This window comes from Drosophila bipectinata, chromosome XR (genome assembly GCF_030179905.1).
Source record: "Drosophila bipectinata strain 14024-0381.07 chromosome XR, DbipHiC1v2, whole genome shotgun sequence".
Taxonomy (NCBI): domain Eukaryota; kingdom Metazoa; phylum Arthropoda; class Insecta; order Diptera; family Drosophilidae; genus Drosophila; species Drosophila bipectinata.
The window spans coordinates 14,405,573-14,429,018 of NC_091735.1; the positions used below are offsets into that span (position 1 = coordinate 14,405,573).

The 23,446-nt window shown below is 41.0% G+C and overlaps 1 protein-coding gene across 1 annotated transcript; it reads right to left on the reverse strand.

Moving 5' to 3' along the window:
- Nucleotides 1-11,184: 11,184 nt before the first annotated feature.
- LOC138925634 (uncharacterized) lies at nucleotides 11,185-11,640 on the reverse strand. The gene has a single exon (XM_070276492.1). It carries the CDS (start codon nucleotides 11,638-11,640, stop codon nucleotides 11,185-11,187), a length of 456 nt encoding a protein of 151 aa, XP_070132593.1.
- Nucleotides 11,641-23,446: the final 11,806 nt, after the last annotated feature.

Below are 23,446 nucleotides of genomic sequence, written 5' to 3' on the forward strand. Positions count from 1 at the left end.
TCAAAACATTGTTTTTAATTCATTATAATATTTATTTAAATTCTAAGAAGTAATATATAAGAAAAAATTCGTTAGCTCCTAAAAAGTACATTCCCCTTGGCTTAATTTTCTATGGGGTAAACTCTAAACAATAAATAAATATAACAAATAAAGTATTCATTAATGGCGAGAAGACGTTTAACGAAACTAAGTCTAAATGATTAAATTAATTGGATTCTAAAAAAAAAAATGAATAACCAAAACGGACGCAAGCAAGACTTTTATACAAGAAAATAAATAAAGTTACAATAAAGTTACACGACGAACACTTCGAACATGTAAACGAACATACGCTCGAACATGAGTGGAATTGATCAGCGAATTGGCTCGATCGGGTGGTCTGACGGACTAACCATATATTCTAAGATTTTTTCTTTTTTTTGTTTTAAAAATCTAAAGTGGTCATTGGGCTTAGCGAATATTCCTTGCTTTTCTTATTATGAAAATCTCTACTTCAACTGCTTTCAACACTTAAAATTGGGTATAACTTGGGTAATTTTTCACTCACCCCTGCCTTGTTGCATCCATCGTTGAAAGCGCTTTCACCGGACTGGAGCGGCTGAAAATCTTAGAGAAACACTTACACATAAAAAAACAAGGAAAATTAACTAGTGGGACACACAAATCATTGGGGGCGTTGGAAAATTCTTAGCACAAGATTTTCTTCTTCTTTTTTTTTTTCTTTCCTCTTCTCTTTTTTTCTTTTAAAAGGTTAGGTGACCTTCTCGAACCTCTTTGGCCAATCTTCCACTCTTTAAATTATGTTTTCTTTTCGCTCGACATCCATTTGGCCATAGCCCACCACAAAACTTATTACTTAACACTAATAGAATTTAAAACTACTTAGACTAACACCTCTCAGCCGGCCGAAATCCCACGTGGATTCGGCAGCCCCGGTTTTCCCGTGTTGGAACGGCTCCGGTTTACCGCGCCAGGGTCGTTGGACGCCTCCGACACCCCGGGTCGCAATCGGGTCACTTTTCCGCCGGAAAATTTATAACTTTGCCCGAATTCTATGATCGCGGCGAGGAAATGCGCTCTGCCAAGCGCGGTTGGCACTCAACTGCCAGCTCGAGCCAAGGTTCGATGGTGTGCCTACCGAAACGAACTCCAACCTGCTGACCGAGTCTTTTTCTTAGTCTTTTTCTTCCTCTGCTTTTCGATTTTTGGGGTTGTTCTTGGCGATGATCCGGAACCCACTGGAACTCCTCCGAAATTCCGTGGCTTCCGTGGGCTTCCGAATTTCCCTCCGGCAGCTATTTGCCTTGACGCCGACCCTAATGCAAGAAAAAAACTTTTACCAAGACTCCTAACCGACCCGTCGCCTTTCCTTACCTCGACGGATTCTTGGCCACAAACCGGTGGACTCCTTTACACTCTGCTTGCCCTTGGACACCAGCGCCTCCGGTTGTGGTCGTTGTCGTTTTTTTTTCAAACAATTCTGAGAGATTTCTGATGAATTCTGATGACAATTTCTGATGAGGAAAATTCACTTGACCAGCCCAGAGGAGACGCACTGAGAGAATGAGTGCCCTGACGCCAGAATTTGGCGCTGATCCCTCCATGGCCTATGCCCCGAGAGACACTGCCCCAACGGAAAATTCTGCCATCTTTCCCGGTTGCGCTCCTTCTAATCTCTTTGTGCCCCTTTCTCGTTCGAAACTCCTCTCCTAGATGGCGCACCTCTCCCCACTACATTTCTGCTAACAGATACAAGCGTTACAAAGCCCCTCCGCCAAGAATCTGACTTGGGGTTTGACACCCTAAGACAGATTCCACCAACAGCTTGTATCTGCCTTGGCTACTGTCTCATGTCCTTTGCATGAAATTTTCCCAGGAGATGGCCTTGCAGATCCTCTAACTCATAGCATGAGTTTCCAACTCTTTTTCGCACTCTAGCTTTTATGAATGCTGGGCCTAATTTGGCACTGTATCCGGCCGCAAAATTGCTCTGTTTAAAATTTCTATAAAATATCTCTTGCCCTTCTTTATAAGCAACCTCTCTAGCCCGCAGGTTATACTGACGCTCATTCTTCTCATTCTGTTTTCTCAGAACCTCACAAGCCTTTTTCCGGACTATTTCCAAAGAGTCCTCTTTTGAAAACGCCAAAGACCTGTCCTCCAACAACCCTAAAGCTCTCAAAAGTTTATAGGATGACCCTGAGGAGACGAAATTCTGGCCGAATGCCATATAATAAGGGCTAGTACCCAACGCCGAATGAACCGCAGTACGGAGAGCGCAGCAAATACTGCTGAGTTGCTCGTCCCAATCTTTTTGATCAGGTCTAACATAAGATCTTATTGCTGCGATGACTGATCGGTTTACCCTCTCCGAGGCGTTCGACTGGGGCGAATAAGCCGCGGTCAAAGTGTGTGAAACAGAATATTGCCTTAGCAATTTCTGAAAAGTCTCAGCCCTGAACTGCGTTCCATTATCGGATACAATGGTTTCCGGTACGCCAAAATACAAACTTGGAGTAATGGTCCAACACTATAAATATTCCGATGTTCCCACTCCGAGACCGAGGGTACGGACCGAGAAAATCTATATAAAGACGCTGGAAAAATCGCTCTGATACAGGAGCCACACCCATTGGAGGTCGTTGAGTTTTATTTGAGGCCTTGGTGGATTTGCAAACTTCACAAGCTTGCGTATACGCCCTCACGTCGTTGACTAACCCTGGCCAATAGTAATAACGCCTCACCCTTTCCAACGTTTTGTGAATACCTCCATGAGAAGCTAGAGGCTCGTCATGATTTTTTCTTAGAACCTCGGCAACTAGCTCCTCGGGAATCCACAATTTCCAATTGAAAACATCATGCATCTGATCTCCAGTTGCATGTTCGGTTCTTCGATAAATGAGTCCATCGACCACTTTCAAATCTGGCAATTGATTTTGATTAGCCTTGACTTTCTCTGCGATTTCTAAATACTTCGCCGACTTGAACTCCGGTGCTTGCAGATCTATTAAAAGCCCGTGTCTCGCCTCTATAGCAGCTAATTCAGCCTCATTGACCCTAGACAAAGCATCCGGTACCACATTCATTTTCCCACTTCGGTGTTCAATTTTGAACGTGAATCCTTGCAACTTTAAGGCCCATCGAGCTAGTCGCGAGTGAAGATCCGTCTGACTCATAAGCCATTTGAGTGAAGCATGATCCGTAATCACTGTAAACTCATGGCCTTCTATATACGGCCGGAAACGCTTGATGCTAATTATGGCCGCGAGACACTCCTGTTCAGTGACCGAATAATTCCTTTGGGCTTTGTTTAATTTTTTTGATACAAAAGCAATGGGATACTCGTCACTCTGATCTGTCTTTTGCACCAGCACGCCTCCCACTCCAGACTTGCTTGCATCGCATTGCACGAAGAAGGGTCTGGTGAAATCCGCGCTGCGTAAGACTGGAGCGGAGCAAAGCATATCCTTAAGCAAGAAAAACGCCTTCTCTCCCTCCGGAGTCATTTCGAATTTCTTTCTTGGCTTCAATAAGTCTGTCAGTGGAGCCGATACTGATGCGAAGTTGTTGATGAATTTGCGATACCACCCCACCATGCCAAGAAAACGCCGAAGAGATTTTAAATTTTGGGGAAGTGGAAAGTCTGCCATTGCCGATATTTTCTCTGGATCAGTTCGTATAGTCCCTTCTCCCACGATATGCCCAAGATATTTTACAGTTCTCACGCAAAATTTACTTTTCTCCACGTTTAGTGTGAGTCCAGCTCGTTTCATTTGCTCGGCCACCACACTCAGAACCTTCATGTGGGTTTCAAAGGTATCTGAGACTACCAAGAGATCGTCTAAATAGACAAAGACCTCGTTCCTAAGCTCAGGCGGGATAACTTTGTCCATTAACCGAGTCATTGTTTGAGACGCGTTGGTCAAACCGAATGGCATCACTTTAAATTGATACAACGGTTTTCCCGGAATTGTAAAGGCTGTCTTATCCCGAGATTTCGGGTCCAACGGGATCTGCCAATAGGCATCTTTCAAATCGAGGCTGGAGATATACATTGCCTTTGGAAGTCGAGATAAAATTCCATCGATTTGGGGTAAAGGATAAGCATCCTTTTTGGTAGCAGCGTTGACTTTACGACTGTCCAAGCACAACCTTACTTTCCCGGGTTTTTGTACTAGGACAACGGGCGAGGACCACGCACTCTGGGACTCCTCAATCACCCCCATTTCCAACATTCGATCGATTTCTTGGTAAAGAAGCTTTTCGACCGCTGGTGACACCGGAAAATGACGTTGTTTGATTGGCTTCGCATCCCCTACGTCGATTTCGTGAGAAATGAAAGTTGTCTTTCCTAATCCCGATGAGGCAAACGAAGGAAATTTCCCGATTACTTCGCTTAGGCTGCATCGCTGACTATCCGTCAGATCATGTGAATTTGACGCGATCTCAGATATTTGCATGGAAGACGGCAGCAAACTAAATGCTGTCCAGAACGTGATACCCAAGTACAAATCCTGATTCAGGGACGGAATGATATGGAACTCGAGATCCTTGGTTTCTTCCTTGTACTTTACGGCTGTTTGAAGCTTCCCTACTACGACCTGTTTTTGACCATCTGCCGTGGTAGCGACCGTTGTTACTCTTTTGAATGGAACTTTACTTCGTATTAACTGTTCTGCCAATTTCCCCCCAATCACATTAATAGCCGCCCCCGTGTCTAATAGACCAACTACTACCCTATCTAGGAGCATGACCTCGGCATACGGACGATTATCATTGTTTTTGAACCTAATCGTATTTATAGTTTTAACATTATTCCAATAGGACCTTATTCTTTTAGTATTTCTAGACAATCCTTTTTGCTTCCCATTCGGTATTAAACCTGCGACTTGTGGAACGCCCAGATCTGGCCAAGATTCCTTGATCGGATCAGATATAGGTGATCTCGCAGGATCTTCTAAAGTCTGAACTGGACATACTAGTTCAGGTCCCCGTTTGTCGACTTGTCCTTCGGAACACTTGTCTGCTGTCGACCGCTGAAAGTGTTCGCTTTCCCGTTTTTTAAACAATTCGGACAAGTATGGTGGTAGTTGTTTGGGGCGCCACAGCCGAAGCAAAAAACTTTGCGCTTCATTCGACATTGCTTGTGGCGATGGCCTTCTTTGCGACAATTCCAGCATATTAGCGCCATTGCACAGACTTCACCATTCACTTCGCCTTCTGCGAATTCCTCAGCATCCATCATCTCCTCAACCAACTCGGAAACTTGCTTGCGAAACGGCACCACTTTCTGATATCCTTGGGATTTTCGGACGTCTTCTAAGAATTTTTCCCTGCGCCGGCATATTGCTCTTAAATTTTCTACCGACCGGACTGGAATATTAAGAATTTCATGCCTTATTTCTGGCCTTAAATTTCTCTTTAAAATCTCTACCACTTCCATCTCGGTAAGTGGCATGTCCAGGTGGTCCATTAACTCCTCTATTGCATTATAGAACGAATCGAATCCTTCCCTTTCCCGCTGCTTCCTATCTCGAATGGCTTCTCGGATATCTAAGTCCGTCCGCGCATCTCTGAATTGCCTCCTTAGCGCAGTACAAAGAAAATCCCAACGCAATTCCTGGGTATTTTTATGGTACCTCCAGTAGAATTCTCTCGCTTTCCCTTCAAACAGAAGGCTAGCATTGCTGCTTAAAATTGAAAAATTACCTTCCAGCGTTTGTCTAGTGAGGGCTTCTACTCGGTAAATAAAATTATCGACACTAAGACCTTCGGGATTTCCACTAAACCTCAACTTCCAACTATTTAAAATATGGCCTACTTTGTCGGGCCTCTGGCTTAGGTCTGAGTGGTTACTCCTGGGTGTTTCGCGAATGGACCCTATTGGTTCATCCATACTGCCTAGTGGAATTCGGTCTAAGGAATTCCTTCCAAGTGCTACATCCGGGTTGGAAACTTCTACCGCTGGAACTGATGCCGGAAGATTGGCTTCAATCAACCTGGCCATTCTTTCCGATAATTCTGTCAACAACTCATTCTGCATGGACTTTACAGCGTCTACAATTGTGCTTTGAATTAACTCTTTCTGAGCTAATCCCAACGCTGCTGCCCCTGACGAGCCACTGGGCGTAGAATCTAACGACTGCCCTCTAGTCGACCTAGTGTTTTGAGATGGAGTATCAAATTTCTCGAAGCATACTGTGTTACAAATCGGACATGTTGTTTTACTTTTGGCATAGCCTGCAATGCAGGACTGATGGAAAACATGACCACATTTGGTTTTGTACGTTTTTCCCCCATCTAAGGTAGACTCACACAAAGGACACTTTTGTGCCGCATTTTCTTCGGGATTTGGCATGACTGGTTAATTTTTGATTTTCGCAAGGACAGAAAAATTTATATAAATATTTAAAAAAAAATACTGGCACGACTATTTAATGGCAGATTAACTATTATTAATATTAAGATTAATTTACGAATAAATCTAAAACAAATATAACTCAAAATGACAAAAAGAAGTTCAAACAGCTGTACTATGGGATTTCACCGACCGAAAAGGTCAATGAACTTTTCGTTGGATCAGCTGACTCTTTTGCTTCCCACTTTGGTTTACTCGAACCAATGCAGAACTGACCTAGCTTAACTTCGGTTTGATCTAACCGTTGGAACAACCCAACTGCTGTGATCGCCTGATTTAAATAATAAATAAATATAAAAATAAATATAATAAATAAATATAATAAATATTGTATATATAAAAATAAATATAATAATAATAATAATGTTTTAATGTGTTTTTTTTTTTTTTTATAATAATAATAAAATAGTGTTCTCTTTTTTTCAAATCACGCCAAAGACCAAGAAAAAACTAAAATCGCAAACGACAAATATATCATAAAATAATTGACCCTGAACATAACTATACCCCTTGAGATAAGACCTGCATGCGAAGGAAAAGAAAAGAATAAAAAAAAACGTGAGTGGCGCTTAACACCTGTTGTTTGTGCGCTTACACCAACAACAAATGCTGCTTTCCGACAGCGGTTAGGCAATTGCGAGCGATCGCTTTTGCCTATAATCCGAGCTTCGAACACATGCGCTAAGAACTTAGTTTTCCCATTATTTCGTGGTCAGCTACTACTTCATTATGAAAATAATTGCTGCAATTCCAAAGCGACTTTTTACTTGAGAAAACTAATGCTGTTGCTTTTATATTTTAAATTGAGTAGTTCTGTGCGTTCTATCATCATCCGTGGTCAGGCAATGCGGTTGTAAGTAGCCCATCAATGCCTGCAATTCCTATGCGTATGATGACAAAACGAAAGGACCTGATGTGGATAGAGTGTGTTTTAAAAGTGTTTTTTCTTTTCGCACTCGCTCGAGTTTAGGTCAAACCGTGTCCGAACGACCCTACCTCTCAGTACTTGGTCTATCCGTTTCCTATGCGGCTGATCGAAATTCAAACGAGGTTGAAAATAGTATGAGCTACAAAACGAGATCAAACTCCACGTGCGGCTATATCAACCAATAAAATTAATTGATTTTCCTAATGTGAGATCTGTTTTGCAAACTCTGGCCAAAATGAGTAGTTGTGATGGTGAGCTACGTCGCATAACGTGGCCCCACGTTGGGCGCCATTTATAACAATGATGATTGGCATACTTGGGATTCATAAAAAAAATAAGAAATCCCAGCTCCAGGCGAGGTGTAATGTTCGGGAGGGGTGCCGCACGCAATGATCAATCTCTTCCGGCTCTGGCTCGCCAGCTATTGGGGTGGTATTCTTGCCACGCCCCCCCGAGGTGCCTTTCCTCATCATCCCATAAAAATTTTGCGTGCATGGGGCAAGCGAAGAGGTTGGCTACTCATTTCAGCCATCGATTGTTCTGCTACTGGAATTCTACATAATTAAAAGAAAAGGGGTTCCTCCGCATCCGTCCTTCCGCCGAGCCCCTAAGCCTCTGATCTACCAAGACTTAGTCTGCCCACCCTGCCTTTGGCTATCTATTCCCTGGGTGAAAGCCCATTATCTCCGTGATAGCCCCTGCTTCGGCGGCCTCAAGGGGGATTGTTATGTCGGGTCAAAACATTGTTTTTAATTCATTATAATATTTATTTAAATTCTAAAAATTGATATATAAGAAAAGATTCGCTTAGCTCCTAAGAAGTACATTCCCTTTTGACTAATTTTCTATGGGGTAAAATCTAAATAATAACTAGATATACCAAATAAAGCATTCATAAATGGCGAGAAGACGTTTAACGAAATTAAGCCTAAATGATTAAATTAATTGGATTCTATAAAAAAAAATGAATAACCAAAACGGACGCAAGCAAGACTTTTATACAAGAAAATAAATAAAGTTACAATAAAGTTACACGACGAACACGATACACGACGATCAGCGAATTGGCTCGATCGGGTGGTCTGACGGACTAACCATATATTCTAAGATTTTTTCTTTTTTTTGTTTTAAAAATCTAAAGTGGTCATTGGGCTTAGCGAATATTCCTTGCTTTTCTTATTATGAAAATCTCTACTTCAACTGCTTTCAACACTTAAAATTGGGTATAACTTGGGTAATTTTTCACTCACCCCTGCCTTGTTGCATCCATCGTTGAAAGCGCTTTCACCGGACTGGAGCGGCTGAAAATCTTAGAGAAACACTTACACATAAAAAAACAAGGAAAATTAACTAGTGGGACACACAAATCATTGGGGGCGTTGGAAAATTCTTAGCACAAGATTTTCTTCTTCTTTTTTTTTTTCTTTCCTCTTCTCTTTTTTTCTTTTAAAAGGTTAGGTGACCTTCTCGAACCTCTTTGGCCAATCTTCCACTCTTTAAATTATGTTTTCTTTTCGCTCGACATCCATTTGGCCATAGCCCACCACAAAACTTATTACTTAACACTAATAGAATTTAAAACTACTTAGACTAACACCTCTCAGCCGGCCGAAATCCCACGTGGATTCGGCAGCCCCGGTTTTCCCGTGTTGGAACGGCTCCGGTTTACCGCGCCAGGGTCGTTGGACGCCTCCGACACCCCGGGTCGCAATCGGGTCACTTTTCCGCCGGAAAATTTATAACTTTGCCCGAATTCTATGATCGCGGCGAGGAAATGCGCTCTGCCAAGCGCGGTTGGCACTCAACTGCCAGCTCGAGCCAAGGTTCGATGGTGTGCCTACCGAAACGAACTCCAACCTGCTGACCGAGTCTTTTTCTTAGTCTTTTTCTTCCTCTGCTTTTCGATTTTTGGGGTTGTTCTTGGCGATGATCCGGAACCCACTGGAACTCCTCCGAAATTCCGTGGCTTCCGTGGGCTTCCGAATTTCCCTCCGGCAGCTATTTGCCTTGACGCCGACCCTAATGCAAGAAAAAAACTTTTACCAAGACTCCTAACCGACCCGTCGCCTTTCCTTACCTCGACGGATTCTTGGCCACAAACCGGTGGACTCCTTTACACTCTGCTTGCCCTTGGACACCAGCGCCTCCGGTTGTGGTCGTTGTCGTTTTTTTTTCAAACAATTCTGAGAGATTTCTGATGAATTCTGATGACAATTTCTGATGAGGAAAATTCACTTGACCAGCCCAGAGGAGACGCACTGAGAGAATGAGTGCCCTGACGCCAGAATTTGGCGCTGATCCCTCCATGGCCTATGCCCCGAGAGACACTGCCCCAACGGAAAATTCTGCCATCTTTCCCGGTTGCGCTCCTTCTAATCTCTTTGTGCCCCTTTCTCGTTCGAAACTCCTCTCCTAGATGGCGCACCTCTCCCCACTACATTTCTGCTAACAGATACAAGCGTTACAGAGCGCTTATCTCGGAAAATTTTTTTATAAACCTTCTGTACCAATTCGCTGTGCCAAGGAAACTGCGCAGCTGTCGGGCGTTTTTCGGGGCCTCAATTTCTTCAATGACTGCGATTTTCCGTGGATCAGTCTTCAGAGCGCCATTTCCTAGAACATTCCCTAAATACCGCAAGTATTTAAAGCAGAGCTTTAACTTCTGCAACTCGATGGTCAAATTCGCCCTCCGTAAGCATCTTCATACTTCTGCTAGCAACTCACAATGATCCTCAAAGGTCTTCGAGATCATTAACAAGTCATCCAGATATACAAACACTCGGTCTCTGAGTTGACTCTATCCATCAACCTGCACAGTCTTTGCGCCGCATTGCATAATCCGAAAGGCATCCTCCGGAACTGATACAGCGGCCTACCAGGTATAGTGAAAGCCGTATACGGACGTTTCTTTTCATCCAGTTCCACTTGCCAAAACGCATGTTTCAGGTCGATGCTGCTGATGAAAATCGTGTCACCGACCCGGCTAAGGATGGACTCTGTATTTTGTAACGGGTAGGCGTTCTTCACCGTCAAAGCATTTAGCTTCCGTACGTCCAAACACAGCCTGTTCTTGCCGGGCTTCTGCACCAACGTCGTCCGGTTATTCCACGGAAAAAAACATTGGCCTTGACTGGCACTGCCCCCTCTATCAGCTGTATGGTGTGCTGTTCCATCGTGGTGAGTCCTAATCCTTGATGCTTATATGAAAAGAAGTCTTCCTTTACCTTATGCGTTAGGGTGTGAGGCTCTACTGGTTCCACTTTGCTGTGGAACTCGGTTTCCACGTTCTCCAACGACTCGACCCCCACGACCTCGGGCGCGATGTGAAACTTCCTCAAAAAGTCTACGCCCAAATACAGTTTCTGCTTCAAGGAGATGCGGTGAGTTTGCCCTTGGTATTTTATCTCCAGATATACCTTGCCAAGCACCTGGTGTTTTGCGCGGACTGCATGATTGCTCGCATCTTTTCCCGTCTCAATCCTAATCTCTTTATTAACTCCAGGCATCCTTCACTGAGGAGACTGACGGACGCACCACTGTCTAACAGGCCCAAATGGCCTGTTATCGCAGCTCACCGCGGCTCGAATTGCCGCACATATCTTTTGTCTCTCGGTCCTCCGCTGCCGGATTCTTCGCCAGGCACGTTCGATTCTTGGAGTTACTCGGTCTTCTTGGAAAAACCGCGGCTTACCCTCCTTGTAATCCGCTCCTCGTACTGAAATTGGATTCCTATCCGACCTTTCTACCGTTGGACTGTGCCTATTTATATTTACTAATACTTGATTAATATGCTTAACACTAATTACTTCCTTATTTTCTTGAGTCTGCGGATCGGACTCTACCATGTTGCAAATGGGTTGGAGCGTGGCTCCTCGGCCCGAGACATGCTCCTTCCCCAGTTTCCCGACTGACACTTCGGACATTTCGGCAACACGACTTTTTCGGTGGCATTTCGGTGGCACTCCCGGCCACATTTATAACAAAATATATTGCACACCGTCGATTCACACTCCCAAAATATGTGTTCCCGATCGTTACAGTTCCAGCAATTTAGTGCCGACTTATCCCTCGATTTCTCTTGCCGGTGTAGAGCTTCGACTTCACCTTCCTCGGGCCAGCCGTCTTCGTCCTCCTGCTGATCTTCCAGCTCTTCCATCCTCGGTCGATAGGAGAATCCTCTTTCTTTCTCACCCTCCGCTGACTGCCTCGACCATCGAGGTGCTAGCATCCTCTCCGCATCGGGACACTCATGGCGTAGCTTCTCCAGGCTGCATATCCTCTCTCTAAGGTTCATTTTTATTATTTTAATTAGAACAAAATCGGATACCGGTGTAACCAATCTTGCCCTCAACGTCAACATAACCTGGATATAATCCTCCACACTCTCTCCGGATCTTTGTTTCCATTCTCACAGCTCATACTCCCTTTAAAAGTTCGACCGGTTCGACCGAACCAGATGAAATTTGGTAGGTCGGATTAACTGACCAAAAATATAATCTTTACTAAGTTTCAGCTTTCTATCTTCAAAAACACAAAAAATGGGTCACTTCCGATCGTTCAGTTATATGCCAGCTAAAGGATATAGTCAACCGATCCTTATGAAATTTGGCATGTCGTATTATTTTGCCAAAAATAGCTCTCGTGTAAAATTTGAAAAAACACCAAAGTTATAGCATTTACGATCAATCAGTCATATGGCAGCTATAGGGTATAGTCGGCCGATCCCGAACGTTCCGACTTATATACTGCGTGCAAAGGAAAGAAGGGTGTGTGCAAAGTTTTAAGTCGATAGCTTTAAATCTGCTTTAAAACTGAGAGACTAGTTTGCGTAGAAACAGACAGACGGACAGACGGACATGCTCATATCAACTCAGGAGGTGATCCTGATCAAGAATATATATACTTTATAGGGTCGGAGATGTCTCCTTCACTGCGTTGCACACTTTTGACCAAAATTATAATACCCCCTGCAAGGGTATAAAAATATACTAAAAAAGATTCAAATTGCAAATATATTGTAGCTATCCTCTTTTATAACAAATATAACTTAAGGAGACTTAAAGAACTTCATGAACTTAGAAAAAAAATTACTAAAAAATGAAAAACTTCAATTCGAAGTAAAATGTAATATGTAAAATTTATGAAAGAATACCTGGTCGAAATAAATATTGGGACACTTTATTTTTATACCCTTGCAGAGGGTATTATAATTTTGGTCAAAAGTGTGCAACGCAGTGAAGGAGACATCTCCGACCCTATAAAGTATATATATTCTTGATCAGGATCACCTCCTGAGTTGATATGAGCATGTCCGTCTGTCCGTCTGTCCGTCTGTCTGTCTGTTTCTACGCGAACTAGTCTCTCAGTTTTAAAGCTATCGACTTGAAACTTTGCACACACCCTTCTTTCCTTTGCACGCAGTATATAAGTCGGAACGGCCCGGATCGGCCGACTATATCCTATAGCTGCCATATAACTGATTGATCGGAAATGGTATAACTTTGGTGTTTTTAGACTTAGAGAGTTCAAATTTGACATGAGAGCTATTTTTGGCAAAATAATACGACATGCCAAATTTCATAAGGATCGGCCGACTATATCCTATAGCTGCCATATAACTGAACGATCGGAAATGACCCAACTTTCGTGTTTTTGAAGATAGAAAGCTGGAACTTAGTACAGATTTAATTCTTGGTCAGTTGATCCAACCTACCAAATTTCATTAGGATCGGCCGACTATATCCCATAGCTGCCATATAACTGAACGATCGGAAATGGTATTTGGTAGAAATATCAACTTTCGTATTTTTGAAGATAGAAGTTTGGGACTTTTTTTAGATTTTGTATTGTAATAAATTGGAATATATATTCCTATTCCCATAAGGATCGGCCAACTATATCCGATGTTTGCGATATATATCCGGTTTTAACTGCAAGGGTATATAAACTTCGGCTCCGCCCGAAGTTAGCTTTCCTTTCTTGTTTTTAAATAAAATCGTAAATGATTTTTAATTTTTTTTGTTTTTATTTTATTTGTAAATATAGAGAAGAAATGCATTGAAAACAGATAAAACTTTTTTATTTTACTGATCCTTTCCACGAAAATTGATATTGTTATGTTAGCTCCCTTAGAAATAATTATTGGGACACTGTAAAGAAAATAATTTTTAAAAAATTCATAATTGTAGAAAAAAAATGTATTTTCTCACCTCACGGTGGATATCTCTCCAGGACATCATTTTTCCCTTCAACTTGAATGGTCCTGATGGAAAAATGATGTCCTAGAGAGATATCCGCCGTGAACGCAAGTCCTGCTATACTCGCAATATTGGAGGTGGGTCACTGATGGTATGGGCCGCATTTGGATACGCCGGAAGATCCTCTATATGTTTTTGATTAACACGAATGAATTCTCAGATGGTCATAAGACTAATGGACGACGTTTTGATACCGTTTGGCGAAACTTATTTTGAGAAAAAGTTAATTTTTCAACAGGATCACGCCGCCATCCACGTATCCGAAGTGTCAAAGCAGTTTTTTGAGGATTAAAAAATTGAACTTTTGGGGTGGCCAGCTTGTAGTCCCGACCTAAACCCGATTTAGAATGTGTGGGGTATACTCTCAAATACAGTATACAGCAATGGACGACAGTTTGAAAATTTGGCACAGCTCAAGAAGGGTTTTGAAGAATAGGCCAAAATCGAAGAAAAACATTGCAGGATTTGGCTAATTTAATGTCTAAACGCTTGGCTGAAGTCATTTCAAAGCACGCAGGCAATACCCACTATTAGGTGAGAAAATACATTTTTTTTCTACAATTATGAATTTTTTAAAAATTATTTTCTATACAGTGTCCCAATAATTATTTCTAAGGGAGCTAACATAACAATATCAATTTTCGTGGAAAGGATCAGTAAAATAAAAAAGTTTTATCTGTTTTCAATGCATTTCTTCTCTATATTTACAAATAAAATAAAAACAAAAAAAATTAAAAATCATTTACGATTTTATTTAAAAAAAATAAAGTGTCCCAATATTTATTTCGACCAGGTATTTGGACTTAGGAAATATGGTAGAAGTAAATGATGGAGGCAAATACTTCCTTCCTTACTAAGCTGTTATCAGGGAATCGAGTCTCACAACAAAATTAAGAGTGGTTTTTGATGCTTTAGCCAAAACCAGTAATCGCAAAATCCTAAATGATATTATGTGGGTTGGACCAAAAGTCCAAAATGACATTTTCGATATTATGATAAATTGGCGTAAGTGGGAATATGTGGTATCATCGGACATTGAGAAAATGTACCAACAAATCAAAATAAAACATGAGGATCAAAAATTTCAATATATATTGTGAAGGAATGACCAAAAAACAAAAATAAAAACCTTCAAGTTAACTACAGTTACCTATGGTACCGCTTCCGACCCATATTTAGCAACCAGAATATTAGCAGATGTAGGTGAAAATTCCAAAAACAAAATGATTGGGGAAATAATAAAAAATGATTTTTATATGGACGACCTCAAGACAGGAGCAAATTCAATAGAAGATGCCACAACCATAGTTCAATTAATATCTAAGGAACTATCGATCTCTGGAAATTGGGTTTCAAATAACGCAAAAATATTAGAAATGGTAAAAACTCAGAAGATTATAAAATAGTTAGCATCAAAGAAGATGAATTTATAAAAACCATAAGGCTACAATGGGACCCTAGCAAAGACGAGTACCAATTTACAGTATGTTGCACTGAATCTAAAATATTAACTAAAAGATTCGTCTTGTCCACATTATCAAAAATATTCGATCCATTAGGCTGGTTGGGACCAATAATTGGGGAAGGATTTGGGTCAAGAGCTAGTTAATAAAGATCGTAAGGAATGGGAAGAATATAAATCAAGGTTAGAGGAACTAGGGCAAATAAGGTTCCCTAGATGGATTAATTTCAAATTCGAATTATGTATTCAAATTCATGGTTTTGCAGACGGTTCGGAAAAGGTTTATGCGGCCGTAGTATATGCCAAGGTGGGATCGAAAGTGATCATAATCGCTAATAATCCAAAACTGGTATGGAATATTATGGGTGGGTGAAAGACTTCAAAATTCTAAAGCGGCATTTGAAGTTAAACATCCTATAATTTGAGACAAAGGTCAAATTTCGACTTTGATAACAAGGGATGCTCATAAAAACACACTTCATGGACGCGTGAATTTAATAAGAAACTTTGTTCAACGCAAAAGTTGGGTATTTGGGTTAAAAACTTTGTTAAAAAAGCAGCTGCGAGAATGTGTAAAATGTTCAAGGTATCGAAAAAACACCGTAGAACAAATAATGGGAAATCTGCCCGATTACAGGGTAAGCATGTAAACTCATCCCTTCTTGAATACGGGGATCGATTATGAAAGGCCATTAGGGAAAATTGTAGAATAGCAGCGGAGTTACAGAGGCAAAGAGAAGAATTTAATTCCCCCAGAAAGCCCTCATTTTGTTGGAATATGGGAAGCAGGATTAAAATCGATTAAGTACCATTTAAAACGAGTGATTGGAGACAATGTACTAACATATGAAGAAATGTCTACATTGCTTTGCCAGATAGAAGCCGTTTTAAATTCAAGACCTTTGTACACATCCAGCGAGGATGTAGACGATAATGAGGGGCTGACTCCTAGTCATTTTTTAATTGGAAGACGAAAAAGTCAGAGTTGTTAAGCTTAGGGTGCAGGAGAATTTGGTAACCAGACCATTAAGGATGTAGTCTCATGTTCCGGCCTACTTTTTAGAGGTTATTTCAAAAAATTTTTTTTGGAATAAAAAATAATGCGATCGGTCCAATTTTCACATATGTTTTTATAGGCATCATAAACTATTTGAAAATATTTTGTTTAATTTATTCTTGTGTAGTTTAATACACTTTATAGCATGCCAAAGTATGCAGATAAAAAAAAAAGGTAGGTCCCTGGCGCAGGTGATTTCGACTGCTAGAGTCATCCGAAACAAAAAATTAGAATAGATTGTTGTTTTGTAAGCTTATGGCTCTGTCCCGTACTAGAATGAAATATTTTCATCAATAAACAACAAAATGACGAACTCACAAAAAAAAGGGCTTTATTTTAAAAAAATTTAAAAAACTTATCTTAAATAAATGATAAAAAAAAAACTAATCATTAAAAATAAATGATTCTAGTACGGGACAGAGGTGTTACTTTTTAGAACAACATATCCAAATTTCAGCTAGATCGGTACCATAGAATTTTGTGAATCACCTGCGCCGCACACAAAAATGTCGTTCCGAGAAAAACGCGTTTAAAGTTTAGACGCTACCGAGAAACTCATACTTTTCGGTGTAGGCGCGCTCTCGATTATGGGCTGTATCTCTGTCATTATTTGATATTTTTATTTGAAACTTTAACAGTACATTCTTAATAAACAATACTATACTAACAATGTGAAAAAAAAAATCGATTTTTTTCAACCTCACACATGAGACTACATCCTTAAATAAAATTTGCCCCCTAGCTGGTGTAAATGATCAAGATCATCTTGATCGTGCAGAAACTCGTCAAAATATATCCAACCCGCCAAGAACAAACTTAGCTTAACTTCTCTGTCTCTGATTATGAATTTCTTGTTTCCAAATTCACAGTGTTTCGATTGGATCGTCCAACTTTTGCAGGTGGTGTCCTCATTGCAGTTAGTATTGAGTACCCTGCTGAACTTATTTCTTTCTCGAATGAGTTCGAATAGAGTTCGGTGAAAATTGTAACTGGCTCGTCTCATATTTTCCTGACCTGTTCCTACATTTTTCCCATGGTTGAAAATATTGTATATTTTAGCCACCTAGAGGCCATTTAGTCTGTTTTTCATTGGTGAAGGACTCTGATTTAATCCTAATCATGGGAGATTTTAACCTTCCCCTCATTTCCTGGATCCCGTCTGAAGAAGACAATTCCCTGCTTTCCAGTTGTCATAACGACTTTATCGATGGCTTAACTGATCTTGCCCTGCTCCAAATTAATCCAATGCATAACACTCATGACAGCTTTAATTAATGTGTCTCACAATGAAGTGTTCTGGCTAAAGCCAGATCGGAAATGGTATTTGGTAAAAATACAAACTTTGGTATTTTTCAAGATAGATTTTTAAGAAGATTTTTAAGATTGATAGATTCCCCTGTGAGGGTAAAAAGATCCTATAGGATTCGCTGGTATACAAAAGGTTTAAAAACTTAAAGAATAGAAAGGAAAAGCATTATAAACGATTTATAAAGACAGGGGAACCTCGAGCAGGAGAGCTGTACCGGCAATTCAAGAGGGAATTTGAATTCCTCAATAAGTTTCTTTACAATCAGTATATATTAGATGTCGAAGCTATCCTTCGATCCAATCCTAAAGCTTTTTGGCGGTTTATTAACAGCAAAAAGTTAAAATCGGACATACCTTCATCCATATGTTAGGGTAATTTAGCAGCCGACTCGGATCAAGGCGTTTCTGAACTTTTTGTGTAAGTAACATGGATGTATTGGACTGTGACCTAGTTGAAGCTACAGGACATTTTACCGAGTCGCTCACACTTGACTTGGATGGTATCTCCCCATTCTTTTTTAAGAAGAGTATCGCTTCCTTTTCTACTCCCCTTCAACTGCTGTTCTCCTTGTCGCTCTCACCTGGTAGATTCCCCTATCGGTGGAAGATTACTTCTGTAACGCCTAAAGGTGGCTCAAGCATTGAACACGATTGTATATACAAATTCTAAAGATAGAGTTTCAAGGGAATGGACCCATGGAAATACGAGACAAACAGCATGGTTTCAAATAAACAGTTTCTAAACGGAATTCATTGGAGTAAGACCATAATTTGGGGCTCCTCTTAAAATGAATAATTTCGGCAATCGCGCAATGAGAACCTAGACCAGCTCTCTGAAAGCCTTGTTGGACTTTGCATTGTCCTGCATAAACTTAAATAAAGTGTCCCGTTTGGCATTGATGACGCGGATGGCAATATCTATCGGTGTGAATTTATGGCTGAGCATAGGGTCGGAAGGAGAGCTTTTGTCAATCTTTCGGGGGTGAGCCAGTCCTTGCTTGCATCTTTGTCCTTGAATCTTTGTCCTTGAGTCCTTGCTTCCAGTCCTCTTTGATTCGAGTAATATTAGCATACGATATATTCCTTCTTAAGGTTTCAGCTGTTATGAATCCACGCGAAGCGCGTCGTGTATCATTGGTTGGCGGGAGTCTAGGCCTCGGCTTTTGTTTTTTATCTTTTTCTATTCTGACTGGGCAGCTTATATTTGTTGTGACGTGGTTACCGCCGCAGTTAACGAACAAGCATGTATCGCTCACACAGCGTTACGAAACAGTAGCATGAGGGCCACGACATTACCAACAAAAAGGGTTCAGGACAGTAGTAGTTGTTAAGAGGAGCCCTAAATAAATAGGTCTTACTCCATGGAGCTCCTTTTGGAAACTGATTTTATTTGGTAAAGTTCTCTTATAAGTACAATACATAAGAATCTTAAAACTATTTAAAACGCATAGCTGACCTGCTATGCGACCCTTTCTCCAGTGCGATAAGCGCACCACTTGAATACATATTTTTGTAGGCTGCAGGGGATCGGTTTTAGATTATGCTGTTTATCTCATATTTCCATGAGTACGATCCCTTGAAACTCTAACTTAAGAATTTCTATAAAAAATAGTGTTCAATGCTTGAACAGTAGTAGTCATTCGAGTGCCAAAAAATTTGCCATCTTTAACATTGAAGTAATTCCTTTCTACGGGAAGCTCGACAGTGACTCTGTATCCACCAAGTTGTGTTATTGTTAGGGAATCTGCTACGTTTGCAAACTTCTTTAGGTTAACATAAAACAAGTTTTTCCTAATTTAAAAAATTTATTAAAGTTTCGTTATGATTTTCTTTAACCAGTATGTTCCACCAATCTGTCTTTTGGGGCGGTATATGTTAAGGACCTCAAAGCCGTTGTCAGTAAATCCCTGTTCAATCTGTAATTTCTGTAAGTTTGAATGTATTCCTTTGAGCACTACTCTAAAGGCCTTTTATTTTTTTTAGCTGATGGTGCCAAAACGGTGGCAGTATTTTTACAGATACAGAAAATCTGAAATCTATTTAAAACTACTTATCAACGCACTGTACGGTGACCTGCTATGCGACCTTTTCGATGAGCGATGATGCGATGGGCGCACCACTTATGCATTTTCTTAGGCTGCTTAGGCTACTAAGCATCGTATTTCCATGGGTCCTGTTGTGTTCTTGTTGAGTTCTATTTCAGACTGACTTTATTGTATGCGAAGCTTATAGAGTTACCAGATTCTTAAAGTACTACATAGGTGTATTAGTGTGTAGAATGGAGGAGTACAAAACGGATGTGAAATTGACAATATATAACACATCTCCTCCCTTAATTAAGAACGAATAGGATTTTTACGTTTTCAGAAATCCTTGGGCTTAAAACGATCTACTTCATGGCGAACACGACTACTTTGCCGAACTGGTATGCCGGATGAAAGTCGTGCTGGTTGTTTTTGCTTTTGTTATTGGTTTGATGACGTGGAGCTCTCGGGTGGCTTAGGTTCAGAATGACTTTGCTGAACGGTTGGCGGAGTTACTGGATAATCTTCTTGTTGTTGTAGGGGATGATTTGAAGAGGGCGGAATATCCGGGATCCAAAAGAACACTGGAGGTTTTTCAATGGAGCTGCTTGCTGAGAACTTCGGTTTTAGCTGGTTGAAATGGCGCTTGATATAACCATTTGTGGTGCAAACCAAGAAAACCATTTTTCCAATTGGACGATCAATAGATCCTTCAATCCACTTTTCTCCCCTTGCATAATTACGAGCGCAGACCATTTGATTTGGGACGTACTTGGTAACTGATAGCTTGGCTTCGACAGGCTGCTCGAAAAGTTGGCTTAGTACGGTTCGGATTGGACCATGGATTAACTCGGCGGGAGATTTTCCGTAGGAATTTGGAGTGAACCTGTAGGAAGCAAGGTATTTAGTAACTGCTGCTCGTAGTGGTATACCGTCTTTGAGGTTCCGATTAAAGTATGGTGATAACGCTTCCTCGCCTTGCTGAAGTTTTTCTGGCCATCCTACAGTAACATACCGTAAGACTTGTTTGAGAAGTTTGTCCTTTTCGATGTGGTTGCGAATGATCTCAGAATTGAATCGATGTGGCAGGCTTCTTCTTCTCTGTCGAAATGTGGATCCATGCCCACGGGAAGGCATCTGCGTTGCCATGAGCAGATGAAGAACGATACTGTATCTCAAAAATATAGGCCATGAGAATGATGGCCCAGCGCTGCAGCCTGTTTGATGTCATTAAAGGCAGATGCTTGCCTGGATTGAAGATCGTTACTAGTGGCTTGTGATCCGTTATAAGGGTAAACTTTCGGCCGTACAAATATTGGTGAAAACGTTTAACTCCGAATATTATAGAAAGTCCCTCTTTTTCGATTTGGCTGTACTTAACCTGATGCTTGTCAAGCGTTTTGGATGCGAAAACAATAGGTCTCTCCTTGCCATCATGTTGGATATGTGAAAGGACTACACCAATACCAAAAGATTATGCATCCGTCGCTAGGACTAGTGGTAGATTTTCGTCGAAATGAGCTAGCTGCGTCGCGTTGATAGTATGGGACTTCAGGGCTGTAAAAGCTTGTTGTTGTTGCGGCCCGAAAATGTATGCTACATTTTTTCTACGAAGTTGGTTTAATGGTGCGGCCAACTGAGAGTAGTTCGGAATAAAGTTGCAATAGTAATTAACTTTACCCATGAATGCTTCTAGTTGCTGCAGATTAGAAGGCGGACGCAACAGTTCAACAGCCTCCAAGCCTGAGGTGTCTGGAAGAATCCCTTGAGCGCTGATTCTTCGTCCTAGGTACTCAATTTCGTCCTTGAAAAAGAAGCATTTCTCCTTTTTGCATCTAATACCATTCTCACGAAGAATACTGAGAACTTGGTCGATTCGCTTTAGATGTTGCTCGCTTGTAGGTGCTGAGATAATGATGTCATCTAAGTAGTTTCCACATCCTTCTACTCCTTTTAGAAGCTGTTCCAAATACCTTTGGAAGATCGCTGGGGCACTGGCAATTCCGTAGGGAAGGCGCTGGTATTGAAATAGGCCAAGGGGTGTGTTGACGACCATGATAGTTTTTGAATCCTCATCCAGTTCCATTTGAAGATAGGCATGCTTTAAATCTATTTTGCTGCCGTGGCGTATTATGTGAAACAGAGACTCTTTTGTCGGTAACGGGTACTGTTCGACATCGATCTGCGCGTTGACTGCTTGCTTAAAATCGCCACATATGCGAATAGCGCCACCTGGTTTTGGTGCTAGTACAATTGGTGATGCCCAATTACTAAATTTGATTGGCTTCCAAATTCCAGCTTGTGTAAGTCTGTCTGCTTCAGCTCTGAATTTGTCCATCTGTGCGAATGGAATTTGACGGCTCTTGAAAAACTTTGGTGTTGCTGACGGCTTTAAAAAGACACTTGCTTTGAAGTCTTTTATGACACCCATGGCTGGTTCGAACACTTCGTTGTACTTGCTGCAAAGGTCACGTAATTCGTCTTCGTGCACCTCTTGAACGTTTGATACTTGCATGATATCAAAGGCGAAAATTTTGAATAAATCCATACCAAATAGATTGTTTGACGTCTCAATGTTCGCAACAATAATGACTACTTTCTTCTCTTTTTCACCGCACTTTGCAATTGTGTGCAACTCCCCAAGCAATGGTATTGGTGTATGACCAAACGCATGTAAAACTCGGGAACAATTGCGTAGTTTTGGCTTATTCAACAGCGCGTATGTAGTAGAGTTGATCACTGACGCTGTGGCTCCGGAATCCATTTGAAATGATATAACTTTGCCGTGTATTTCAAGATCTATAAGAATCTTGCTCTGCTGACACTTGACTTGACCTGTAACACTGTTTACAGCTTCAATCGTTTCGATTTCGTTTGCTTGGGATTTGCGACTTTTTTGCATTTGCCATTTACTTTTGTCTTGCTTCGACATGCATACAACAGCTATATGTCCTTTTCTACCGCACTTGTGACATACGGCATCGCGAAACTTGCATTTCTCTCTGGCATGATTGTGTCCACAACCAGAGCATGATTTTAGCGAACTTTTGTTTTATTTGGCATCACTTTCACCACCACCAAGAAACGGTTTCTTTGTATAGGTGTGAACTGCGTTTATTGGGTCTTGCTTTGATACTGTTTCTTTGAGGGCTGCCACGGTTTTTGTTGTTGTCTCATAGGTTTCTGGAACTATAAGCACATCTTCAAGAGTTGGCTGGGACTTCTGAAGAGCAAATGCACGGACGGCATCGTATGGTGTATGTACTATGATCTGATCTCGAATCATTTCATTTACATAGTTAGAAGAACAGCCGCTGGCATTACAGACGAATTGGCATTCCCGAGCGATCCCGGCTATCCACTCTCTGTGTGTTTGTGAATGCTTCATCTCCCTTTTAAAAAACTCATAGCGAGCAGCAACAACGTGTCTTTTTGTTGTGAAATGTTCTGTTAACTTGTCTGTGAGTTCCTTGTATGTATACGTGTTCAAATTGTTGCTCCCGAACAGATTTTTCAATAGTTCGAATATGTTTATGCCACACCACGAAAGAAAATAAGCCTTTTGCTTTATTTCTGCACTAACCGAATACGCGTTAAAATGCTGGGTTAACTGTTCAAGGTAAGACTCCCAGTTTTGATTGTCTTTGTCGAATTTGTGGAATGGGGGACACGCAGATAATTCACCCGTGTGGCTTGAATCACCCTGCCCTGGAGAAGCGTTTCTATCCATCATTGCTTGCATCCATTTTTGTTGCTGTTCCATAATGTCTCCATAATAAGCATTTACAAGCTTGCTGTTGAGCAAGTATCGATTGGATCAAATCCTATATAACTGAACGATCGGAAATGGTATTTGGTGAAAATACAAACATTTGTATTTTTGAAGATAGAAGCTTGGGACTTTTTTTTAGATATTTTATTGTAATTAATTGGTTTAATATAATATATGTATATAATAATAAATTCTCATAAGGATCGGCCAACTATATCCG

Bases quoted from the DNA above. Each gene is read 5' to 3' on its own strand.
- LOC138925634 (XM_070276492.1), bottom strand. From the start codon at position 11,640: ATGAACCTTAGAGAGAGGATATGCAGCCTGGAGAAGCTACGCCATGAG.